This window comes from Semicossyphus pulcher, unplaced genomic scaffold (genome assembly GCF_022749685.1).
Source record: "Semicossyphus pulcher isolate SPU_LCO1_2020_fin unplaced genomic scaffold, fSemPul1.0.p SCAF_22, whole genome shotgun sequence".
Classification (NCBI taxonomy): domain Eukaryota; kingdom Metazoa; phylum Chordata; class Actinopteri; order Labriformes; family Labridae; genus Semicossyphus; species Semicossyphus pulcher.
In genome coordinates, this window is record NW_027211696.1 from 5605795 (window position 1) to 5629846 (window position 24052).

Here is a 24052-nt window from a genome sequence, read left to right on the forward strand (position 1 = left end):
TGTGGCAGCTTCTATACCCCATCAGTCTTCGTCAATGTTTTATGAGGTCTCCCAGTTAGTGTTGAGGCTGGTGTCTACATGCAGGATGGGGAATTCATCATGGAAGGGTTGTTAATGGTCTAAGTAATGATGCATGACTCTCAGCCATCTGAGCAAGATGGTGGGGGGAAAAGCTGCTGAGGATGGCATAATTAATTTGGAAGTGGATGACCTCAGTGCTAGAGCAACGATAATAGCCTCACTATGTTTTGATATGATTTACAGAAGTGGTGTGGTTTTTAAAGGCCTTTTAAAAGGGGTGTCTACTTTCTGTCTCCCTACAGAACCTGAAGGTGAGAAGCCCCAAGGACTCGAAGGACCAGACGGCCAAGAACTCACTAGAGGGTCAGTCGCATCTGCTGGTCTTTACTTATTTATGTTGAAATATATTAATATATTTCTTTCAAGCATATCATTATATTTTTGTCATATAAGCATTTTAGCGTGGTTTCTCTCCTTCTTCATGTGCAGCTTTGCTGTATAAACCGGTGGACAGAGTGACCCGCAGCACGTTGGTACTTCATGTAAGTAAGAGTGAGCGCCGAAGGGGCAACACATTTTACATCATTAGATTGTACATTAGAGTATATTATACGCCCAAGGTTTTTGTCTGCAATTCACCAACTGTGCTGCTACATGTATCTCGTTTCAGTCATCAAAAGACTGTCGTTACCCGGAAAGTTGAGAAGCTAAAGGAGCTAAAGAATGCAGCTAAAGTTATTACCTGTATCAGTTTGGGTTTTAAAGATGTCACATCATAATCATGTTGTGTTTAAAGGAGCAATTTGCCGCGGTAAAAAGCCACTGTCAGTCAAAGCTGGTGTTCTCTGTAATCCATAGAACCAATAATATTCGAAATTGGCGCCATAGCTGTGGAGAAAGTTGTACAAACAGCTTGTGGTTTCGCCCATTCTACGTTCCTATAACACCCAGCGTGCATTGTGCCCCTCCCTCTGAAAGGAACGGCCCAGCGAGAGACGCTGGAGTGAAATACTACCGTTCGCTGCAGGCAATTACTCAGAGCGATACAGAATCCGAAATACGGCGAGAATATACTGGTAGATTGTCTAAAAAAATCTTCAGGGTCTGCAGTCTATATTTCAAACCTGACGATTTTGAACGAGACATGACATCGGAGGTCAAGATCAAGTGTAGTTTAGCAAGCTTCCTGGCCTCCGCCAGATGACACATGCAGAGTGAAATAACGTTTTTTTTCTACCATAATGGCATTAGCTCCCCATAATAGCATGATAGGATTGAGGTTGAAAATCGGCGAACTGGCCCTTTAAGTATTTGCTTCTCTTGCTTGCAATTTAACCCTGGAAGGCATGACACAGGGGATAAAAACCCAACCTCCAGATTGTTTGGTTTTTTAATGTCTACAACTCTGATAAACATGCATTGGTATCCAACCCACATCTCTATAAAAAGAAAAAAAATTCAATTGTAATACTGAAAAATATTAGATATGTGACTTTTTAATGTAAGGAATGCATTTTTTTTAGGATGACTTAACTGTTAGTGTACCAAATAGCTTAAAGGCAAAGGGAAAAGTGGCGTACTTGAATGACCAAAAGTTCCCCAGCTATAATCTTGAAGTCTTTTTATATGTGTTCTTTTATGTGCACATTTTTGCTTTTGAAATTCAAATTCCTCCGTCCATTGCTTTACTCCAGGACTTGCTCAAACACACGCCCACCAGTCACCCGGACCACCCGCTTCTGCAGGACGCTTTACGGATCTCCCAGAACTTCCTGTCCAGCATCAACGAGGAGTCGACGCCCAGACGCCAGTCCATGACCGTCAAGAAGGGAGAGGTGAGAAATATATACATTTGAACTTACTGGCTACTTTAAGCAAAAAGCTGGAAATAATTTTGTTTTTTCTAAAATAACACCCAGAGTACTTCAAAGCAGTCTCTTCCCTCACCTTCTCTTATACAGGTGATGGTAAAGATGTCGCTAACAGTCTTTGTTCACCAGTTTAACTCTATCCAGCTCGGATGTGGAGCCTGATGATGTCATGACCCCGCCCTCTAAATGCCCTTGAAGTCAGTGCCAAATGAGCGTACAGGGGCCGCCAATCTGCAGCCTAAAGCAGAGCCTCATGCCCTTATATGGTCATACCAGGGTTGCCTAGCTGAGGGTGATCCTCTGTTTGTTCTGTGTGTCTCTCGTGGCCTCCCATCCCTCCATCTCCCCTAACGCAAACACAGACTCACGCTCTACCCCCCACTGTCTCTCAGCCCCCCGGAGATGACTTGACGCACATGAATGGACGCCTCTTGATTGATAGCTTGCGTGACACTGCCGTACATAATGCCTTGTAATGAGCCACCGGTCCGCTCTGACAGGCAGATTCCAAGTTAATTATTCATAAACGGAGGGTGGGAGTGAACGAGTGAAAGGGCCGATCCAGCTCCTCCCTCTGCTCACAGGGGGGTCATTACCGCACCCTTTCTATACACACACACACACACACACTTCCCTACACTCTGTTCCATTCGGCCGCTCTCTTTCTCTTCCTCTTGTTTGCCTTTGAACGTATACACACCAAGAAACGCACACACACGTCCCCTCCTATCCCCACAGGCCCCAGTTCCATCCCGTCCAGACCTCCACACCAAGCATCAAATATTTATCATTGATACATGAAAGCAGCACATGGAAATCGATGGGGCTCATTAGATTGTACCTTAGAGTATATTATACGCCCAAGGTTTTTGTCTGCAATCCACCAACTGTGCTGCAACATGTATCTCGTTTCAGTCATTAAAAGACTGTCGTTACCCGAAAAGTTGAGAAGCTAAAGGAGCTAAAGAACACAGCTAAAGCTAACATTACTTGTATAAATTTGGGTTGAGAAGATGTAGTTTTTTTGGGGGGGATAATGTATAGTGAGCAGGTTGTTATTGGGGAATGGAACCCCTTCAGGGTGAGACCTGGTCAACCTGAAGGGGTTCCTCCGTGAGAACAACCTGCTCACATTATCAAGCTTATTACACGGCTATTAACTTACAAGATCAATTATTTGACACAAAATATTGATTTGGAAATGATTCTATTAATTTAAGAATGATTATCTTTACATTTTCCGTTTAAAAATAGTCTGTTACAGTCACAGTAAGAGCTGCGTCCATAGCAACGGTTAACTTCTGTAGCCTTCTTAAAATGAGCGAACCAAGCTCTAATTACTCACATTAACATAGGCTAACCTAGCTGTTATTACTCGCATTAAAATGAGCTAACCTAGCTGTTATTACTCACATTAAAATGAACTAACCTAGCTGTTATTACTCACATTACAATGAGCTAAGCTAGTTGTTATTACTCACATTAAAATGAGCTAACCTAGCTGTTATTACTCACATTAAAATTAGCTAACCTAGCTGTTATTACCCACATTAAAATGAGCTAACCTAGCTGTTATTACTCACATTAAAATAAGCTAACCTAGCTGTTATAACTCACATTAAAATGAGCTAACCTAGCTGTTATTACTCACATTAAAATGAGCTAACCTAGCTGTTATTACTCACATTAAAATAAGCTAACCTAGCTGTTATAACTCACATTAAAATGAGCTAACCTAGCTGTAATTACTTACACTAAAATGATTTAAGCCAGCTGTTTTTGCATCATTTTACCTTTATTGCTTTCTCTCTGCTGTTTCCATCTATTTTCTTTTTTCCATCCGTAAACAGACCAACATTAAATTTACCTTACTTCTTTTGGCGGAGTGATATGATTACTGTTAGTCCTCCAGATTGTGTGATTAAAGCGGCATCCCTTGCATCGGTCTGTTCTTCATAACAACGAAGCAACAAACCCCAATAGGTTAAGTATGGCATTCCAAGGTCTGTTATAGAGAAATAACAGACCTTGGAATGCCGTAATTAACCAATCAGAATCAAGTATTTAACACAGCCATGTAAAAATAAGTTTTAACATCTACAATTATATATTGATGTTGATAGCTACCGTCAGATGTCCAAAGATGCCTTTGATTGTGCTAATTGTTTAACTTAGTTCTTTGCTTATGTGATATTTTGACAAATTTGATGTGTGGCAGATTTTTGGAGGGACAAATTAGATTCCTTTATAGCATTAGGACACAAATTTGCAGAGAATTATTTTTTTGATGCCAATTAAAAGACAAGAAAATGATCCAATAGCGCCAAGTGATAGACAAAGAAAGAGCCAACAGAGCTAATTTATGATCTGTCCTGTACTAGAGGATCGAAGGAGCGCTTTAGTGTCACTCTTATGTGTACACACTAGTGTGTAACCTGTGGTTTATACAGTGTTGGCATGCAGGAGCAGAGCAGCACAAGTGCTCCCCAGAGGCCCTCACCGACCATATGAGGGGGGGGGGGCAAACAGAAGCTGCTTAATTAAAATGCAAATGATGGCGCTGCCTAAATCTCAATTCACCTCCTCGCTCTGCTTTGTTTGCCTGTGGGAAAGATATGCTCCTGATGCCACGGTGTGTGTGTCTGTGTTTTGAGTAGAAATGCACACATTGATCTGTACGGCTTTTATCCGTCTGTGGGTCTTTCTTTCCTTCTTCCTTCACACAAAAATCTCCCTATATACACAGAAGTAGACAGGAACTCAGCACACACGCTCAGAGATGCCCGTTCAAGCGTGTATTCTAAATATAAATATGGATCTTTTGTAAATTCATGCCATTACCCGCGCACACGCTCTCAGCGAGGCTCCTCCAGGAGCTGGTCAATATTTAATCTGGATTCTGTGCCGTCAGCGCGCTCTGCCTCAAGTTGCTCTCCATCCACACTGGTGTTGCTGATGCTCCGGTCAGCTATTATGAGAAATAGAGAAAGTCACATTTCTCCTACTGGCTGTTCAATATTAAGAAAATGTCATCTGATGCGCTGAGACAGCTGCTTTGTTAAGGATGTTATTGCCCCAGAAGCAGAGCAAAGCAGCAGCATAAGCACATTTTTGAACTCATCAGATTACTGATGTACAAATGAGCCTCGACTGGGAATATGAGTCTGCATCCAAATATAAAACAATGGAAATTAATTAAAAGTATCTTCAGGCACTTAGTGGCTGTGTAAACCCCTCATTCAAATAATAAAACTCATAAGAGCAGCATTATTTAGGCTGTTATTTTATAGAATTATGTCTGTGCAGTTTCTGAATATTACTCATTAACTCTTAATTAAGATTCAATAGAGTCCGAGCCCTTTGTTTGGGGTAACAGATTTGAATGTGGAGGCTGAAGAGATGCTGTTTTCTGGCCTGTCTTACTTTATCCCTCCACATGATTTCCATTCACTCCAACACAGTTAGAAGCCTGTAAATCCCTAATCTAGCTGTTATCCTCCCCTTTATTTGATCTCTTTATCATGAGATCAGTGGAGGAGAGGATTATCACTGAGGCATGATGGGCAGTGTAGTTTCCCTGAAGGTCATTTTACGGCCACTTCATTGACCTGAACGTGAAGAGATATCTTGTAAATGCTGCTGACTCTTTATTTTAATATGCATGAGTCATTGTCAGTAAGCTGTTAGGGTACTTTGTGTATAGTAATCCCACCTAATCAACTGTTGTACTTCTTGTTGGATAATCCAATCAATGACCTATAGTCCAGAGCTGATTTAACATGATTATCACAGCAGATTTGAGCTTGTTGGATATCGCTTAAGCTAAGGTTCAAGAGTCAAATCTACATTGCGTCATACATCAAGAAAATTCTTATTTTGCTACAGTCCAAAAAAGTATTTAAAGTGTTCACACTTTAGATTTTGGGAGGAAGGAAGACTTAGCTGCACTGGCCTGTGTGGGTTCAAAGGTATACTGTAAGTCTCTTGAGTCTCCAACCACACCCAACATCAGAGCGAGGTGTGGTCAAGCTTGGTCTGTCATAAGTGACCACAACCAACTGATGTAGCATGGTGCCACATTACATCACCGGTGCACAGGGTGTGGAAAAGCATGTGGTCACCACTAGTTAGCAGCACGATTCACAGAATTAGCAAAGTTATTCTTTGACAAAGTTTAAAAAACAAATTCAGCAGAGGACTATGAATAGAGATAAAGGATAAATAAACAGGTATATATGTTAAAGAATTGTAAAGCAAGTGGTAGTAGTGCAAATCTTTAACTCAGATAGAGGATGTAGCCTGCTGTAGCCTCCTCAAGCTCTGTTATGAGGTTGACATTTTTGGGCTTTAGTGAAATATTTCAGCCATTAAAAAGTTCTAGCACCAGCAGGACAAAGATCACAAAGATGTCCTTTGGTTGAAACCAAATACCAGCTAAACAAATTCCATTTCCATAATCTTTAGCTGTACTTTTCTGTTAAGTGTTGATTAGTAAATGTTAGCACGCTAGCATACAAAGCTAAAATGGCGAACATGACAACATACACTGTTGTGAGCATCTTAGCATGCTGACTGTAGCATTGAGCTCGAGGCTCTGCTTTGCCTTAGTTCATCCTCACGAAGCTGTTAGCATGACTGTCGGCTCTTGGTCTTGTTTCTGTATCTGGTCATGTGCAAAACTTCAAGTTTTAAAAAACTGTGCCTCAGTTTATGAACTAATCCTTAAGAAGCAATGACATTCCCATCATCCTCAGCTCTGTTTTTGTGTTAGGTGCGAAAAAAAAACACAAATGTTACCATGCTAACATACTAAGCTTAGATGCTGAACATGGCAAACATTACATTTCATATACATTTACATGTTAACATAGTTGTGAGCATGTTAGCATGCTGAAAGTAGCATTGAGCTCAAGCCTCTGCTTTGCCTAAGTACATCCTAACGGAGGTGCTAGCATTACTGCAGACTATTGGTCTTGTTTCTGTATCTATCTGGTCATTTGTTAAATTTCAAGTTTTAACTGTGCTTCAGTTTATCCCAAAAGAGCTATGACCATGGGTGTGCACACTTGGATGTGTTTCTATCTATTTTCTCACATTTCTTGAAACACTAATTGGATGGATTAAATTCCTTATAAATCTCAAAACTGCAATCATATTACAGCACCCAATTGGCCCAACCGGAACAAGAGATCAGACTGATTGTGAGCTGAGCACTGATGGTCCATTTGTGCTTTTAATATCCATGTATAATGAACTCTAGAATTCCTTATTCCTTCTGTTGTATTTCAGTAATATGCCACAACTAAGCAGAGCAGTGTGTCACACTCAAACTACTGTACAGTCCTAAATATAGACTGACATGACAGCATGTAGATTGACAGAAGTAAGGCAAGATGGAGCCTTGTTTTATATTCGAGTGAGAAAATATCCTCAGGGGGATTATATTACTCGTGGAAGACTTCATAGATGTGCCATTCTTGTCGCATCAAAGTCCAGAAACTGGAAAATGGAGACTGAATGATGCACAGGTAGAGTAACTACTTACTCAGACTCATTTTAATATCCAATTGCAACATCTTCCAGTCTGTGATCCAACACAAACTGGACCAGGAATCAGGACAGCATGGAAAAGGAAATGTGTTGCTGTGTGTGGTCTGACAGGTGTTGGAAGCCTCTAGAGAAAAGGATAGATAGAGGCAAAGCAACCCATCTGGAAGTTATCTGTCATAGGCCGTCATTATTGCAGGCTTCATTATAGCTCATAATGAATAATTACATCCACCAGTGGGAATTAGACTTTTATTAGATCCTTATTACGGCGATCAGGACATGATTGGAATCTGCTGTATCGTGGGGTCTTCATAATGTGCTTGGGAGTACATGTTTATAAAGGAACAACAGATCGCTGCAGTGCTGTTGTGACGTCTACAGTATGAAACTGCAGCATGAAATTCATCCCATTGGGAGCTACTCTCGCTACATCTTCTTCTCTCCGTTCTTTCAGCCATTTTCTTTCATTTTCTTGTCTTCTCAGGCTCCCTGTCTTTCACTTTCTTCAACACATTCTCTCGTTCTGTCTTCGTCACCGTCCCTGTAACCTCTCCATCCATCATGCGCTAAGTGTAACAGCACGATCCTCCTCTTTGCTAGCAGATGTTCAGTCAGGTTCTCTAAGCACATAAACCTCCTCTACACAAGCGCTGGCTCCACTTCAGTGTGTTCTGGCGGTGACAGTAACTGTGTGGTCATGATGGAGGGGAGGGGTGGAGGGTACAAAGATGAAAATAGGGATGTGATTGGCTCTGGAGAGGAGTGACGTCATGCTAAATTGCCTTGCTGCCAGGTTGTTGCGAGTTTGGAACAGAAAGCAGCTCCTCAGGTGTTGTGAGCTTGTAGTGTTCGCTCTTTAACCAAGTATTTACAGCGTCTTTCCCTATTAGATCCCTGCTATGTTTTCTAACACAGTTCAAATAACAAATATGATTTTATTCTCTTGTTTTTTCACCGTTCTCCTCCTCCTCCTCACACTTTTACACCCCGCACCACATAACAAAGGTTCTGAGCGTGTGAAAGTGGACTGTTTACTATTGAGTTGTGGTTTGACATTTGTCTGCTCCCGGTTTCAGTCCAAGTCTATTCTTGTGAATGTGGTCTCTTATTTGGAAAATAACATCACTGCCCCCTTTTGGCAAATGGCAGTATTACACCCCCTCATTATATAGTCTGACATCAGTGATAAGTCCCAGAGCTCCAAATACCACTCTTCACTCTCCGTGGCTACGTCATTCATTTCTCTGTGTGCTGGAAATTTGCCATAATGTCAGAATACGACAAAGGAATTCAACAGGTGGAGGTTTTATCAATGGAGTTCAATGCAAACACTAGCTTTGTCACTGATGATTGAGGAAAGCAAACAGTTTTGATGATGTGACAGCGAGTAAAAGTCTACTCTCCTTGTATCCTCCAACATGCTTAGAGGATTACAGTGGGAAGCGAGTATAAATCTTTGATATTAAGCTCCAACACAAAGGCTCTGCAAACTCTTTCCTGCCCTCTTCTTATTATATACCTTATATTCAAATGAATATTTATTTGATAATGTTTTATTGATAAGGACAGTATCGATGCTTATTTGACCCACCGACTAATGTGCGTCTTTAACTTAACGCAGACTTACAAGCACCAGAAGCTTTGTGTCACTGACCTAACACTGTTGTCTGTTGTCGCTTCAGAACCGGCAGCTGCTGAGAGACAGCTTCATGGTGGAGCTGGTGGAGGGAGCGAGGAAGCTGCGGCACGTCTTCCTCTTCACTGATCTGCTGCTCTGCGCCAAGCTGAAGAAACAGATTGGAGGGTAAGAAATGTGTTTTGTATCTTTTGCTCACTAAGTTAGCATCAGTAAAATACACCAAAATCAAAGCATTACAACACTGCAAACTAGAAGTAGCAGTGATGCAGTGCAAGAGATGGTTGGATGTTGCCTTAGTTTAAAACCATAGACTGTATAAAAAGATGGACGACATGCCCTAAAACATTTAGAGCGCCCCCTGCTGACTGGCTGCAGTATAGGTCATAAAGCCCGCCTCCTCCATGTTAACAGATGGGACATGAGTCAAACTATAAAATCAAAATACACGCAAAATAATTTTTTCTCAAACGTGGTTTCTGTCATTATAGTTAGTTCTTATCATGCTGATTTATATCCAGTCAATCAGTTATATCCATCAAGTTTATTTTTAATTAGTTATTTGATGCTGTAAAAAGGATGATTGACAGCTCTATTGCCAAATCTGGCTCCTGCCAGGCGATCTGTTCCAGATTAGCAGAGTAGAGGAGGAACAGTGAGAGGAGACGTAACTAAAACAATCACTACAGTCATTGAAGTTTACATATCTGTGAACGTTAACCTCAGACCAACACAAAGAAGCTGTTCTGCTGTTAAATAGGCAGGCATGTGGGATCCTTGCTGGGGGTTTTTTTTCGGTAAGTTAAATGTGTGTTTTGGTTAGGGGAAGTGGCAGGACAGGGCTCCAACCGCAGCGCAGCTCTGGCTCTAAATGACGTCACCAGCACAAGATGGCAGGATCCGTCTCTGGGCTTTTTTGGCTTCACATTTGTACAATGAGAGTCGATGGAGACACGTCGTCCATCTATTTATACAGTCATTGTTTGAAACACACTGTTTTCTTATTTAACTCCATCACTTGTCCGCACATTTCATTCATCTTTCAATCCTCTCCTCCATCTATACCTTCCTCTCATCCTTTCTCCCACTGCAGCAAAAACCAGCAGTATGACAGTAAGTGGTACATCCCCCTGACTGAGCTGACCTTCCAGGGCCCGGAGGAGGCCGAGCCTCTTACCATCCCCCAGGTCCCCGATGAAGAGCTCGACGCCATGAAGGTCAAGATCTCACATCTCCGCAGCGAGATCCAGAGAGAGAAGGTAGAGTGGATATACACCTATCCAGATGTACGGACAGAGTAATCCAATTACCTTATGAACGAGTAATCGAGTACTTGCAAATTACATATTTTTAAATAACATCGGACACGGAGCGCCTGGCTCCAAAATCCCCTTGGCAGCTGCTTTGAGGTCGTCCGCCAAGTTTTCCACGGTGTGCCGCTCATCAGTACTGCGTGTCTAAAGAACAGCGGTCTTTAAATCCCAGTTCTAAATGAAATGAAAAGTGATGGTGACATATGACTCTGTGGTGAGAGCTGTCCTTCAGTCTGTAGTAACAGCCACTTTGTCGACAATTCTGCTGCGCTTTCCTCATACATGATTTCCACTCTCGTAGCGGTTGTCCGGCGTGATGGCGGCTTCTTCTCCAGCTCAACAAACGCCAGCTCACGGAAGCCTTCTCCTTTCACAAAACTTAATGAGAGCATATCTACAGTCACCATTTTCCTTATTAGCAGGCTAATCTTCTCCGCTCTGGTATCATTACAACAACGTGTGCTAACAGGGCTAGCAAATGATGTGATGCGAGACTGCCTATTCTGTCCTTCTCCTTGTTCTTTAAGCGCATGCGGTGAAGCGTCGAACTAGTGTTTCTATGATATACAAGTTTAGCGCCACATATCTTGCACAGCACGTTATCGTCATCTTCTCTGACTAAGTACTTACAGACAGTAATCAACTTACTGGTCTTGGCTTACATGGTGCATATAAGTTTACCGAGTTAAAATACTTTAGCTGAAAACAACACGTGCGCAGGTGCGCGAGTTGTGTAACTTTACTCAAATAACGAAATTTACTTTTCAAGTTTGTTTCAAACAATGAAGTGATCAAGGTAACATCCAATAATCAAACATTTTCCCCTTTGTGATTTCAGAGGGCCAACAAGGGTTCAAAGGTCATCGACCGCCTCAGGAAGAAGCTGTCCGAACAGGAGTCTCTGCTTTTGTTAACGTCTCCCAGCATGGCGCTCAGAGTCTACAACAAGAACGGAAAGGTGCCCATCATCCTCCTCCTCATTTTACTGCTTTTTTGCTGTCCTCCATTTTTCCCCAGTGCTGTTCTGTTTCATACTTTGTATCAGCGAGGAGCATTGGCTGTTGATTGATTGATTCCCCACATTGATTATTGATGAAATAACCGCCCCTTTTGTTGTTGTGCTCAGAGTTACAGTTTCCTGATTTCCTCTGACTATGAGCGTGCGGAGTGGAGGGAGATAATGAAGGAACAACAAAAGAAATGTAAGCGTCCCAGAAATGTCCTGTCAAACGATGTCTGATCCAGATCACAACAGTTGGATTTTCCCACTGACAAATCATTCTCGGCACTTGAAACATTTGTGCTACCAATCCACCAACCTTTTGACAGCGAAAGAGAATACACAATGTTTTTTAAAGTCTACATTTATTGTCTTCCCTCAAGGTTTAAAAACTTCCTCCCTGACTTCCATGGAGCTTCAGATGTTGACGAGCTCCTGCCTCAAACTGCAAACCGTCCACCACATTCCACTCAGCATCAATAAAGAAGGTAAGCTGCTTATTTCTGTGTTTAAAAGTTGTTTTTGATTCTCAAATCTTCCTTATCATACTTAGTTTCTCATCCATGTGCAGTATTTTCCATTGAAGCGTCGTGCTCTTCAAACCCTGGAACATCATTCACAGTAGGAATTCCAGAGAGTCTGGAGCTCCATGTACAGATGTGCAGTTACACACTTTGATTATGATTAATAATTGTAATAAACTGAGGCACACAGAGGGAGGTTTAAGCCACATATTTCATACTGTACAGGCCTCTTCTTTTCATGTGTGATTCTGCTCCAAAACAAACAGAGATGTGCATGTTTTTCTAACCCCTCGCTCTGTTTTCTCTTTTTTTCTCTGCTCGCTGACTGTTTTTCCAGAGGATGAATCCCCCGGTCTCTGCGGGTTCCTGAATGTAATCGTCCACTCTGCCTCCGGCCTCAAACAGAGCTTGAGTGAGTCACTGGACTTTAGCCTCCATGCAAACAACAGAGAATACGGATAATTAGACTAAAGGAGTTGATGTGACCACAGAGTGCTTTACAGTGTTTTTGGCTGTTTTCCAAGAGCAGACTCAGAGAATCATTTCAGTTAAAAGTTTCCAAACTTAAGGGCCAGTTCGCTGAATCTCAGTCCTATCATGCTATTATGGGGAGCTAATGCCATTATGGTAGACACATTATGCAATTTTGCTCTGTGTCTTTGGAGGACGCTATCTGCTTCTCCAATGGGCCCTGGCAAACCTCCGCCAGACTACGTAAAACGTGCCATCTGGCGGAGGCCACGGAGCTCGCTAAACTACACCGATGTCATGTCTCGTTCAAAATCGTCAGGTTTGAAATGTAGACTGCAGACCTGAAGATTTTTTAGACGATCCACCGGTATATTCTCGTCGTAGTTCGGATTCTGTACCGCTCTGAGCCATTACCTGCACCGTCATATTTCACTCTAGCATTTTTCGCTGGGCCATTCTTTTCAGAGGGAGGGGCACAATGCACGCTGGGTGTTGTAGGAATGTAAAATGGGTGAAACCACGAGTTGTTTGTACAGCTTTGGTGCCAATTTCAAATATTATTGCTTCTATCGATGACAGAGAACACCAGCTTTGACTGACAGGAGAATTGCTCCTTTAAATCTCAGGCTAATTTGTATGGAATTAAATTATATGTCCTCAGCTGCTGGTTTGGTATATTTAATGAGTTGCATACTAGCTGCAAGGAGCTCTGTGTATGAAACATTTAGACAAATTAAACATGATTTATTCTTACCTTCAGTCAGTTTAATTACCTAATGTAATCTTTCCACAGACAACACTTCTTTACCCATTTAATTCCTTAATCTTTTCAACCCTCTCTCCTCTCTTTCAGATCTCTACTGCACATTGGAGGTGGATTCCTTCGGCTTCTTTTCCAATAAAGCTAAGACGAGAGTGTATCGGTACACTACTGAACCCAAATGGAACGAGGTGAGAGACTGATACAGTATAAGTGTCCAACTCTGCAGACTTTGTTTCAATAAATGTTTGACCTTTTAATTAATTAAATACTTCTTTGCATCCTGAATGACTTTTAAAGCTCAAATGTTGGAAGAATTATGATGTGAGATGTCTTTTTAATAAGTTTAATCAATTATACTCCTCCACATCAGTGTTCCCTTCTATGTACAGGATATGCTGCTTCTCATGTATCTGACATCTGGTCCTGTAATCAGTTATCATGCATCTTTGAGTAGTGAAAAGACATCAGAACGGAGCACACGCAGAGCATCTGCAGCCCCAGCAAACATAAACAAACACATACACATGTGCATGACTTACATGCACGCAAGCAGCCGTACATTTACAGACATGAGTGCATGAATGACACAGCTGGATGTTGGAGGGGTTAGCGCTTCAGAAGAAGAAGAGCTTTAAGACACAATCAGCGGGACTATTTTTTCCATCCTGGACGCAAAGACTCTTTGAGGATTTTTGCCCAGCTAAGTGGAAATAATATCAGCTAATGAGGGGCTGCTGGTGATGACTCACATCTGTCCAAATGCTAAGTGAACCAGGGCAGTGTGGGCCTGAGAACGATGTGCAAACCATATGTAGAGAGCTCCCTTGCTGCACATAATTACAGGGAATGTTGGTCAGCTGCGGTGGGATTTATGGATTCAAAAGTAGGTGGTAGATGGATGCTGATTTTCCTGGAGGTATAATCAGAGTGTCTCATAAGCTTTGTCAGTCTTGCTTTGATTCCTCCTGTCATTGCACTCAAATCTTGCACATTTTTGCACTTAAATTTGCTATAAAAAAAACACCTTTTTGTGTGTGATCTCCTTCAGGAGTTCGAGATTGAGCTGGAGGGCTCTCAGACCCTGCGGCTGCTCTGCTACGAGAAGTGTTACAACAAGACCAAGCAGAACAAAGAGGATGGAGAGAGCACGGACCGCATCATGGGGAAAGGACAGATCCCGGTATGACATGACGTCACCCCACCCCCTTTTCTGCAGAACCACCATGAGTCATTACTGATACAGACGGTTATGTCACTGCAACTGCTGCAAAGCATGAAATCCATATTATCGCTCAATGAAAGCCTTAAACTGGGGATGATGTAAAAACGGCTGATTAGATTAATTAGGCCGTTATGTAATAATGGTTTGGGCCTGGTTAAATGGAGGGTGTCATTTTAATATGAAAAAGTGAATCTAGGTTTTATGGAGCATCTTAGTCACAGATTTCAGTTTAACTTATTGAAACATTAGTTTAAAAAACGCCTGAATCCTGATGATACTCCTGAATCCAGCTCAGACACCGCTCAGACACCGTCCTGCGCAGCCCGTCTGTGAGACGGACTGATAGCAAATAGCAGGTGATTAGGTTGCCAAGACGACGGCAGCCTGCAGGATAATGCTAAGTGTCAATCAGGAGATCCAACCAAAAAAAAGAGGAGACTGAGAGATAAAGGCGAAAAGAGTCTCCTTTGATTCTCTCACTCCTCCACACACATCGGGGCGAGTGTGTGTGCTTGCGTGTGTGTGTTCAAGTGTGTGAGCTACTGAACACACATAAAATCACACAAAATGATGTTCTCTTAGTGTAAGAAAGATGTGTACCAAAAACCGAATATGCAACCCTTTTATACGAGTGATTTTAATCATAGTAAACAGTGGCGTAGCATTAGCTCTCGATTAGCATTCATATAAGCTGTACTTATTGAACAAACTGTTCAAAGTCTCTTTGTTGCTTGTTCCCTGCCAAACTGTGATTTACAGTCACATGCTCCACCTAGTGGCTCCTCCGGTAATCCTGGCACATGATCATTTCTTGACAGATGATGTCATTCAAAACAAACCACCCAGAGTGGTGAGAAAGTCGCTCAGCAGGATTTTCATAAATCCAGGGAAAGAAACTGCCGCTCCCGTCGACAGTAGAAGCCACAGAGGCGGAAAAATCCCACAGATTACTGTTCAGTTGTTCTGTTTTAACGATCAAATGAAAGTTTAACACAAATTTGTTTATATGTGTTTCGAACACATGTTGATATAGTTTTAAGGGGTTTAGCTTAGTGGGTAGAGCAAACGCCACATATACAGAAGCCACAGTCCTCGATGCAGCAGCCGCAGGTTCTACTCCCGTCTTCGGCCCTTTGCTGCATGTCATCCCCCACCCTGTTCTCCCAATATTTCCTGTCTTTATCCAGCTTTCCTATTAATAAAGGAAAAAATGTCCAAAAATAAAACTTTAAAAAAAATATATATATACATATATACATATAGTAATCGCAATTCTCTGACTCCAGTTCCTTCCATCTTCTGGTATCACTTTCAAAAACGCAAGAGTATTTCATCAGTTCACAAACACTGATTCTGTCGATCTAGAAAACAAAACAATAGGCTGGTCACTGTGATGTTACAGACCAGGACATGCCACGCTGCCATTGCCTGCACTAATGAGGAAAGCTGTTTCTATGCTTGCTTTATGCCTTTGCAACTCTGGGAATACGAGTTATGATCATCCGATTACGGTGGTGCAGTGTTGTTATCTTGTGATAACATGATAAAAAAGTCGAGATCTTGAAAACAACCAGAAATAACTTGTTATCACAGGAAAACGGAGTAAATAAAATGTATGGATGCATGTCCACTGAGGGCTCCTGTACCCCTGTCATAGAACTATAGTAGGAAAATTACTTTTAACCTTATACATTATTGGCGTAATCAAAAACTTGCATTTTTGTAGACTGTATAGGCCTGTCTCAATCTAAAAGTGCTGTAAAACTTGTCTTCTTTTGTTTTTTATGCAGGTTTTTTACACTTTTAGAGCTTATTTAAAATGGAAATTGGAAATTGGAAAATGATTTGTACTTAAACAGCACAGGGCGGCACATTTCTTCACTTCTAAAGGCTGTAATTAAATCATATATAGTGGCCAACAAATTGAGTTTTAAAACATTTCTATCAGGAAGCAAACGGAGCTCTTGAGGCTCGGCTGTTTATAGTGGAACATAATTCTCTGCAGATAAACGGCTCAAACCGAAGAGCCGTCCCAGCAGTGAAAGATTCAGTTATGAGAAACATGATCCAGCTTTGCACGCAACCAGATGGGCCTTAGCCTAGGTAAACATACAAGATACAGTATACAGTGTGTGTGTGTGTGTGTGTGTGTGTGTGTGTGTGCGCTCAGCTTTTACTGGCCCAGATGGCATGCCTCTTCAGATCTCAGTATGTTTGTGCATGTTTGGGTGTGAATGTTGTCTCTTTAAACAAGTTAGATCTGCTTTTCATGTACGTGAAAATACAGTAAAGTGATATAAAAGACACAAAACCACCTTTGAAAACATTCCACTACAACAGTGGGAAGATTTGTACTGCAGTGTGTAAAGATAATGTTATCTTAAAGCAGACAAACAATAAAATTCATATAGGGGCTATTGTATATGCATTCAGGAGAAAAGAGTGAGAGTATATAAAACCTATAACCTTCCTAAAGTTCTGCTTTTTTTCACATATCCTGCTAAGCAACAAAACCACTAACACATAGGCGGAGGTGGAAGATGTTTTATTTCAGTAAAGTACCAATACAACAGACTAAAGTACTCCATTAGTAAAAGTACCGCACTAGGAACACTATTTAGGTTGAAATCATTATAGGCTTTATGCACTTTAAGTATCTAAGTTAAAGTTAAAAAGCTGACCTGTAACTGATAGAAGATTATATGGGACAATATTAGTTGCACACTTATGCATGATCGCATAAGCAGCACTTTTCTGCTGTTGATGGTCAAAGTAGTAGTCGTAGTTAGTTTGTATTATTTTATGTACAGTTCTTTACATACCGTAAAATCTGGTCGCACAGGAATAAAGTTTTTGGTGGCATCCCACAGGGAAAAAGGGTACAGTAGTTGAGCTCAGCCTACGGTAACTTTGATTGTTGTGAGGGTGGCGGCTGCACTGGCGATCATGACGGCCCATGTCCGTGATGAACCTTTAGGTAGATTAAAGCGCCATCATCTGTGTAAAATACCCTAACACAATAAAATAGCTCTTTCTGCATTTTATACTGGTATAACTGTATAGGACGCAGCCCACTTTTTAGATTAAAAAAAAGTAGGCTGTTAAAAGTGTGTCTTATACACCGAATTTTAAGGTAGGTCAATCTGAGGGGTCTTGCGATGACTGTGGTTTCAACAGTTGTTGAAATGAAACAATGTGAGAAGTTCGACCGTTTAAAAAACAGCGTGGTCTTGAAGTTAAATATCACATTCCAATGAAATATGCCTTGAAAATGTTTGATTATTACGCTAACATACAGTATATTGTCCTGGTCTTCCATCTAGCTTGACCCGCAGGCTCTCCAAGGCAAAGACTGGCAAAGAACAGTTATTCCCATGAATGGGGTGAGTAAATCACATTAATTATACTTTTTATACAGAGTATATTTTCTGTTTTTGTTTACCTTTCCTGTTTTTCCACCCCTTATGTTTAAAAAGTTGTAAAACAAGTTGTCCATGTTATGTTGCTCCAATACAGCCTTACATTTACATTGTAGTAGCACACAGCAGGATTTTCTCCCGATTTCTTCATGAAGTCAACATCTGGCTTTAACATGGCAGGATATCCTTAAGATCATGGAAAGCTGTTGCAGATGGATTTCAGGCTTGTTTATTGGCTTCTCACTCTGTTAACCTGCTTTAAATGTAAGCTCTTTTTTCCTGTGTCAGATTGAGGTTAAACTTTCCGTGAAGTTCACCAGCCGAGAGTTCAGCCTGAAGAGGATGCCCTCACGGAAGCCCATGGGTGTGTTTGGAGTCAAGATCTCCACAGTGACCAAGTGAGTTGACATTTAAACACAAAGGAGGAACCTAATTATAGAGAAATGATCTGTCTGACAATTATACTTGCTTTCATCAGTCTATAAGGCATCAAAGTCTGATTTGTGTTCTCTAATGGTGTTCCTCAGGGCTCGATTGTAGGTCCTCTTTTCTTTTATGCAAATGATAAGCTTCCAAGTGTCCCATTCTTACCCTAGGCAGTAACAGGCTGTCTCTGAACTCCTCATTCAGAACTCAGCATGTTTTCCAAAAATGTATTAAGAAGATTGGAGTCTACAAGTATTTTTGTGCTAGGAGTTACAGTAAATGGACAGACTTTCTAGTCCCCCACCAGCTTGCAGAGACTTCACTGTAAAATATTTGTTCTCTGGGAATACTACGTCGACTTAATTTCTCTAAGTCAAAATATGGAGAAGAGAGACCGTTTCAAGGGCTGTGTGTTTGTTGTTCTGCGCTTATGAGTGACATTAATGAGGATTAAATATAACAAGTGGGTTAACTAGATTTACCAGCGACCATCAGTTAGCATTGTAGATAGAACATGTCAGCAGAAACACAAGCTAAGAGCCAGGAGCAGTACTATCCCATCCAATTATCACAACAAAGCAAAACACAACCGTTGTTCATTTTGTTCTTTTTTCTAAACAAACAAAACATTTAGCGCCTCATTATCCATTGGCTGGTAAGTTTACTCAATAATAACTGCTTGTTAGTGATCATTACTGTTTGTTCATGCAGGCGGGAGCGCTCAAAGGTGCCCTACATTGTCCGGCAGTGCCTAGAGGAGATAGAGAGGAGGGGTATGGAGGAGGTGGGCATCTACCGAGTATCAGGAGTGGCTACTGACATTCAGGCCTTGAAGACCGCCTTTGATACCAGTGAGTAAAGCCTTATCATCTATATAGTGAATTCTTTGTACAGGTTTTATGTAATAAAGCCTTAAATACTACATCTTTAATTTCCATTGTTGTCCATCTAAACGTGTCAAGGTTTCTGTTAAGATGCTCAGTGAGTATGTTGAAATTTGATGAAGGGATTCATAATAATAAAAACATTTTGTGTATGTGCTCTTAGTAAACTTTATGTTGTTTGGGGTGTGTGTTTTTCCTGTCATTCTGATGACAAGCTGACGATTAAGAGGCATGGTGATTGCTGCTTGTGCCGAGGTGTTTCCCTGTCTTATCATCCTAATTTGTCCTTGCACTCCTCCCATCCTTCACGCTGTTCTCGTGTGTCTCTCCTGCAGACAATAAAGATGTGTCAGTGATGATGAGTGAGATGGACGTGAATGCCATCGCTGGGACCTTGAAGCTGTACTTCAGAGAGCTGCCAGAGCCGCTCTTCACTGATGAGCTGTACCCTAATTTTGCAGGCGGCATCAGTAAGTCACTTTCCAACGCAGCTAATTATCAGTGATTTTATCCATCGGGCTTTAAATTTCAAGTTTAAGAAGAAGTGCTTTATTTGCAGCATATATAAAAACTCAACTCTTTTGCTTTGTGTGCAGCCTTGTCTGATAGTGTTGCCAAAGAGAGCTGTATGCTGAACTTACTGCTGTCGCTGCCAGAACCCAACCTGGTCACATTCCTTTTCCTTTTGGATCACCTGAAGAGGTAGGAACAAGTAAAGACACACACATGCTTGCATAATATGCAGACATGAATACACAAAAGGAAAACTATGTACGTATCTAAATGTTGTAAATATAGAGACTATTACAAACTTGCATAGTGGAGAATAACATTTAATATCTCTTTGAGACGACTTACTACAAAATTGTGGGCAATATTCCCCACGGTGGCTCGGGTTATTCATGCTGCTTTGATGCCCTCACTGTTGCATTTATCTGCAGCAACATGTCTTCTGATTTTAAAAGCATTGCATGAGTGTGTTATGATGGTGCAAGATAAAAGCTTGCTTTGATTATCAAGAGAATTTTACTTAAAATATAGCTACTTTATAAATTTAAACAGCGTTCTCCACTTACTGTTATATTAAGTACATTTTTACAGGCAAAACCATGAAAACTTTGATATTTGTTCAAAACTAACATTTAAATTTTACATAAATAATTAATAGATTAACTGACGTATATGCAGGGAATAATGTGTGTGCACATGTTTGGATGTTTGCATGAGCGGTAGTGATGTGTATCCATGTTAAGTGGTCCTGGTAGGTTGGTGTGTGGGCAATAAAGGGAATAAACATAAACCATATGTGCCATAAATGCCAAAGGTCCAAACATGACGCACAGCTCCATCACTGCACATCAACATCACCTGCACACGCTTGTTTCCTCTTCCATGGCCACTAACAGACTTCTCTCTCTTCCTCTCTTCAGGGTGGCCGAGAAGGAAAGCATCAACAAGATGTCCCTCCACAACTTGGCAACGGTGTTCGGGCCGACCTTGCTGAGGCCTTCCGAGAAGGACAGCAAGATCCCCGCTAACCCCACCCAGCCCATCAGCATGGGGGACAGCTGGTCCCTGGAAGTCATGGCACAGGTGAGCCACACAGATCTTAAGTGAAGCTTATTCTGAAAAATAGATGCTCTACTTATTGCTTGAACAACCAAAACCTAATTTTTATTCTCTCTTCCATCACTTGTCTTGCAGGTCCAGGTGTTGCTGTATTTCCTCCAGCTGGAGACGATCCCCACCCCGGACAGTAAACGACAGAGCATCCTGTTCTCCACTGAAGTATAGAGCTAACACTGACTCTGCTGACCTGAAACTTTGAACATGATGGAGTGAAACAGAGACGGGCCGTGGCTCAAAGTGAGCCTGTAGTAGTATGTTTTTGAATTGACTTGATCAGACTCAGTTAGGCTCCTGCAGCTGGAGAGGATTGTCTCTTGTGATGCTTGCCTCCCTCAAACACAAGGGGGCGCCATTGGACCTCTGAAGCTCGGAGGATGAGCGGTCCTTGAAGTTGAATCTCTCACTACCTGATCTTTAGAGTTATTCCTTCGACCTTTAGCAATGACGTGGGTTCATCCGCCATCTACGTTTCTCCTCCTTAGCCTTTGTCAGTCTTAACCATGAAGCTTTACAGCTTTGCAACCTTCTGGATTCTTGAATTAGTTTGACAACTCAGAAGTTATTCTCCTTTTTTTTATTTTGGACAATCATCACAATACGTTAATCCATCTCAAACTTCACGTCCTGCTGAGGAAAATTCGTGTCTTACATCATCTCAGCGTGTCGTCCCCGAGAAGACGAGGACACATTTGTGCTGTTTCTGGGATGACACCGGCTTCTTTCCTTTGTGTCAGGAGGCCAAAACCTGTACGTTAAAGTGTTTACAACGTAAACAAACACCAGTCGGATTCAGAGACTACAGCTTGAAGAAGGACTGTATGAAAAAAAAAAGGAAACCTGACCATGAAAGCAAAATTTCCTCTCTTTGTGTTGTTTGTGTCTCGAGTTAGTCTTCAGCTTAAATATCCAGGAAGCAATATATTTTCTAACATAGGAGTCGTCTGTGTTCATATCTTTGCTGACGAAATGTCCTTCTTATTGTAACACAGGACATCTTGCCAAATTAATATGTTATTTGTTTGTTTCTAGGAGCAACGGCAGCAGTTGTATTTACATATACAGTATGTACATAATCTTAAAGTTGTATTTTTTTCTTTTGGTTAAACAGTATAATCATTATTGCTATTATTGTAATTTATTTCGGGGCCTTGGGGGGAGATATCGGTTTGTTTTTCTATGTGAACGTTTTCTGTTTATAAAGTGGTAGGTCTTAGCCTTGACTTCAAGTCTTGCAGTAAATAAGCAGGATTTAGCCTTGTTCTTACAGAAACTACTCAGCTGTTCTGTCCAGCCTATCAAACATTCATTAAGATATTATTATAATAAACACACGTCGTAGTTACATCCTCTATGCTGCTGTGGAAAAGGCACAAGCTCTTTAACTGCTGGCTGTTCTTCAGCGGAAGATCGCCTGTCTGGTGTAGACATTATGCAATGTCATAATACAGCATAAACACACACTCACATATGACATAGTCTCTTTTTGTACCTGTTAATCTCTGGCTGCAGAATCGCACTCATGCAATGTTAGAACTACTGTATTACAATTCAAGTGACCTGAGCATATCTGTTGGATTTAATGAAGGAATATTATTTGTTACATCTTTTTTTATTTAACTCATTCGTGTAGAAAAATATCCTAAAAATGTCTCTTTAATTGTTCGTTAAAGCGAAAGGTTTCAAACTCTCCGGCCAACTTAAAGGAAAGCTCTTAAGATATTTCGTTAATATTAAAATGACATATCTCTTATTTTATTTCTGTGTTCTTGTTTTAACATGCAGGCATGTTGTATTTTTCTTTTTGGCCTTCTTATCACTGTTTTTCCTCACAAATGTGGTACCACAGACTCTGGGATGTTGCTAACTTGTGAGAATGGGGTTTACATCACTACCGCATGTCATTTTCTGACCAATTTAAACGACAGATTCTCAGTTTTTCAAGTCTCTCCTAAACAATCAGGTGCTCATATGAACATTGAAACTAATTTTAATCCTGAATAAATTGCACTGAATCAGGATTGTGGGTTTTGGCCCTTTCACTAAAATTAGAAAGGGCAGTAGGAAGAGCAGAATTACAGCTAACAAGACCTGTTTTAATGTTTATATTGGCGTTTGACTGTTGTAATAAGACAGACGTAAAAAGTGTGCACATATTCTTGTATTAAGCAATATCGCACTCGAGGTCGTGATGTTGCACTAAATATCAGCACGGCTGTGATTTGGTCGTTCCGCGGATACTCACAGCTGTGCTGATATTCAGTATAACATCACGACCTTGAGTGTGATATTGCTTTTATACAACAAGCGGCAAATAGTAATAAAAAGTTTTAATCAACAACAGATTATTTTTGCTCAACAAATTCAACTAGTTCCAAAACTTAACTGAAACTGGACTTTTGTTGCCGAGCAACCCAAACATTCTCCTGCTCTCTGTGTCTACAGGTTACCACAGATCAGCTGTTTTTTTATCATGCACATTTATCTGTTTGTTTTAAAGCTACAGCAGGCGACATCATATCATAAGAATTTGGTTAAAATAACATTTTGATTATTGCATTTCCCGAACAACATTTAATTGAAATGATGTTGATTGCTGATCTGTGACTGTGAGCGCTTGCCCCTTTGTATTTAGTTAAAAAATGTGTCCGGTCTGAATCAATCAATCAGGGTTAGCTTTCCAAGTAACGAGCCAATCACAGCCACTCTGTACAAACTAAAACATTCCGGCTTCTACGTGACTTGTGTCAGCATTGTCATTGGAACGTTCATGTTGCTTACTGCCACTTTAATGTATCACCAACCAATGAAATAAGAGTCTGCTGTGTGATTCAGAGGTACCAGCTTGATTAATGTAGACATACACGATCTGCTGTAACGTTAAATAACAGTATTCAGAACATGTGGCTAAGGCGGAGTGATACACAGAGTGAAAAGTCCCAGTGATGTTATACTCTACATCAGCACTCATAGAATGCCAATCAGATTACTCTCTAAAACCAACTGACCAGTTGAGTGGAAAGAATAAGGGCTTGTGAGTGGCTGTGTCCATGTTTGAAATAACTTCAATTCTCTTTCGTCAACCACAGAAATAACAATCTCGAGCTTTTATTCTGAAAGTATTCCTGCCTGCTCTTCCATTACAGTTGTGGGTTTGTTTATTTACCACCACTGTGTACTTCTACTAATTTTGTTCTGCTGTAGCATGTACACGCTGTTTCATTTGACAGATTCATTCAATCATCCGTCACCTTTACAAGTCCCGATGCCTACACTTCTCTGCCCTATCGTGCCTCGACACTTTTTTGTTTCACACTTTGGTACTC

At 41.0% G+C, this 24052-nt stretch overlaps 1 protein-coding gene across 9 annotated transcripts in view; it reads left to right on the top strand.

The window, feature by feature from the left end:
* LOC138601949 (breakpoint cluster region protein-like) overlaps positions 1-21002 on the top strand; it is a 92139-nt gene extending 71137 nt beyond the window's left edge. For 8 of the 9 annotated variants that reach the window (XM_069673279.1, XM_069673284.1, XM_069673280.1 and 5 more), the window contains 18 exons: positions 324-384; positions 511-563; positions 1716-1856; positions 9125-9246; positions 10172-10337; positions 11230-11349; positions 11518-11593; positions 11775-11879; positions 12253-12327; positions 13240-13337; positions 14198-14329; positions 17695-17754; positions 18079-18188; positions 18928-19067; positions 19436-19570; positions 19697-19802; positions 20531-20693; positions 20805-21002. In XM_069673279.1, coding sequence (XP_069529380.1) covers positions 324-384; positions 511-563; positions 1716-1856; positions 9125-9246; positions 10172-10337; positions 11230-11349; positions 11518-11593; positions 11775-11879; positions 12253-12327; positions 13240-13337; positions 14198-14329; positions 17695-17754; positions 18079-18188; positions 18928-19067; positions 19436-19570; positions 19697-19802; positions 20531-20693; positions 20805-20894 — 1953 coding nt within the window. In that variant the 3' untranslated portion in view covers positions 20895-21002. Of the gene's footprint in view, positions 1-323; positions 385-510; positions 564-1715; positions 1857-9124; positions 9247-10171; positions 10338-11229; positions 11350-11517; positions 11594-11774; positions 11897-12252; positions 12328-13239; positions 13338-14197; positions 14330-17694; positions 17755-18078; positions 18189-18927; positions 19068-19435; positions 19571-19696; positions 19803-20530; positions 20694-20804 lie in introns of all 9 variants that reach the window. The other variant, XM_069673281.1, reaches the window with a different exon arrangement.
* Positions 21003-24052: the final 3050 nt, after the last annotated feature.